The 2,045-nt window shown below is 32.4% G+C and overlaps 2 protein-coding genes across 2 annotated transcripts in view; both read left to right on the top strand.

Annotated features, from left to right (window-relative positions):
* LOC109580760 (uncharacterized) overlaps positions 1-58 on the top strand; it is a 1,844-nt gene extending 1,786 nt beyond the window's left edge. The window contains exon 3 of the mRNA XM_019994267.1: positions 38-58. Within this exon, the coding sequence (XP_019849826.1) occupies positions 38-54 (17 nt within the window). The 3' untranslated portion in view covers positions 55-58. The remainder of the gene's footprint in view (positions 1-37) is intronic.
* A 780-nt stretch (positions 59-838) lies between these two features.
* LOC109580759 (uncharacterized protein PFB0765w-like) lies at positions 839-2,039 on the top strand. The gene is made up of 4 exons (XM_019994265.1): positions 839-1,003; positions 1,525-1,620; positions 1,668-1,826; positions 1,874-2,039. The coding sequence occupies exons 1-4, from the start codon at positions 865-867 to the stop codon at positions 2,020-2,022; spliced, it is 543 nt and encodes a 180-aa protein (XP_019849824.1). The 5' UTR covers positions 839-864; the 3' UTR covers positions 2,023-2,039.
* The last annotated feature ends 6 nt before the right edge of the window (positions 2,040-2,045 follow it).

Genomic DNA, 2,045 nt, shown 5'->3' with positions numbered 1-2,045 from the left:
CCTTATAAACTATTATTTTTATGTATTATGTATTTAGCATTGGGAGAGTATTAAAAAAGGATCAATATTCAGTGAGGGACTCTGGACTAAGGAGAGATATAATCATGCTAGTGCTATTATCAATGGTGACTCTACCTCACCTGCACTAGTAGTGATTGGTGGACGGGATTATAACAATCAACTAGTGACTGAATGTTTATTATTATTTGATAATATCACTACTGGTCAGTTCAGTTGTAAGAAGGTATGTGTACATGTACATGTGTATGTTATTTATGTATAATTTAATATTGAGAATTGGAGGAGCCTCACCACATGATACTATAGTTAGTGATACAATATGTATTTACACGTATTTTGTACACATACATGTACATGTACATCACATGTACATATACATGTAATGTATATGTACATGTCATAATGTGTCAGTAATATTTCTCATTGTCTACAGATTCCTCTACCTGAATCTGTTACTGGTAGATACTTTCACTCACTCACAGCAGTCACAATGTCACCACACTGTGTGTGGATAGTAATTGTTGGAGGATATGAAGAGTTTGAATGGAAAGATGTTGGAGGAGGAGTGAAGGAGCCGATGTATACATTGATCACTGATACTGATAGACTAACAATGATAGTTGAATTAGGTAAAATAATAATTATTAAAATCACATTATAATGAGGATTATTACCAACTTCTTTTTAATTATTTATTAATAATAATTATTATTATTGTTCCTTATTTCAGTATATATTGAAGCTGGTGAGTGGATAGTACAGTCAGTACTGGATGGTAATGATCTCACTAGTAAGAAATATCAAGAAAAGTATTCATCATACAGCAAGACCAGAACATGGTGGATGGATCAGCTAATAGAAAATCCCACAGAGAAGGAAATGAAGCTTCAGAGATACATCCAGTCTTTACATGAAGAACTACAAGTGGCTCATCAGAACAAAGTATCACTACAGGAGGCATTGACTGAGGCCAATAAACAAGGTACATGTACATGTATGATGTGAATTTTAATGTAATGTATGTTATGTAATGTTATGTAATGGACTAATGTTTACATAATATTAGTTTACATAACTAATGTGATGTAATTTGGAGTGTAGAATTCTGGCAGAATGCTTCCATTAATATTTTGACAAACATTTGACCATCTGCAAATTACCCTGTACTACAGCCCATGGTTGTTCCAAAAATGGCAAAAAATCACCACCAATTTTTATTACATTTTCTGATGCATATTGATGTCCTTTTGCTATGTAGAAAGTTTGAGACAATTTTTGGACAAAAACTTTTTGCATTTTGGCTATTTTTAAAATGAGCCAATTCTGAAATTTTGCACTACACCAAATCACCCATTGTTAAAATTTTGATGAATGAAGCTTGATTTACTGAATACATGTACATGTACATGTACACTATACATGCATACAGTGGACTGATTTTTATACACGTTATACTGTACGTGTACATGTATACATGTATGATCATTTTTGTTATCTTTTCAGCTAAAGTTGATGATAGCAAAACTGTAAAGAGTGAGAAATTGGAAGAGGTGTTAAAAGCACAGGCACAGTTACAAGAAGAGAAACAGATTATTACTGGTTAGTGTATCATCAGTACATAATATTAGATGAGTCTATTAATGTAGAAGATAATGAGAAACTGAAAGCTAAAGTTGATGATTATGAAGTATATATAACTGAAATAGAACAAGAGAAGAGAAAAGCAGAAGAAGAGAAGAAACTAATTGAGGAAGAGAAGGAAAAAGTAGAGGAACAATATCTCAAGGAGAAACAGATCACTAAAGGTTAGAGTATTGTCATCAATGTGTATATTATATGAGAGAATATTTAGAACTGAAAACTAAAGTTGCTGATAATGAATTGTATACTGCCAGACTAATGAAGGAGAGGGAGCAATGGAGTCAAATCAAAGAGACTAGTACCATTGGATTACAATTTAACTACCTGATCCCTTCAATGGGTAAGAGTATTATTGACTGAGTGAGTGAGTGTATTTTATACAA

The sequence above is a fragment of the Amphimedon queenslandica genome, unplaced genomic scaffold (assembly GCF_000090795.2).
Source record: "Amphimedon queenslandica unplaced genomic scaffold, v1.1 AMPQUscaffold_13479, whole genome shotgun sequence".
NCBI classification, from domain to species: domain Eukaryota; kingdom Metazoa; phylum Porifera; class Demospongiae; order Haplosclerida; family Niphatidae; genus Amphimedon; species Amphimedon queenslandica.
This window is presented reverse-complemented; position numbering and strand designations above follow the sequence as displayed.

Bases quoted from the DNA above. Each gene is read 5' to 3' on its own strand.
- LOC109580759 (XM_019994265.1), top strand. From the start codon at position 865: ATGGATCAGCTAATAGAAAATCCCACAGAGAAGGAAATGAAGCTTCAG. The intron at 1,004-1,524 runs GTACATGTACAT...TTATCTTTTCAG, and splicing joins GACTGAGGCCAATAAACAAG to CTAAAGTTGATGATAGCAAA. The intron at 1,621-1,667 runs GTTAGTGTATCA...CTATTAATGTAG, and splicing joins AGAGAAACAGATTATTACTG to AAGATAATGAGAAACTGAAA.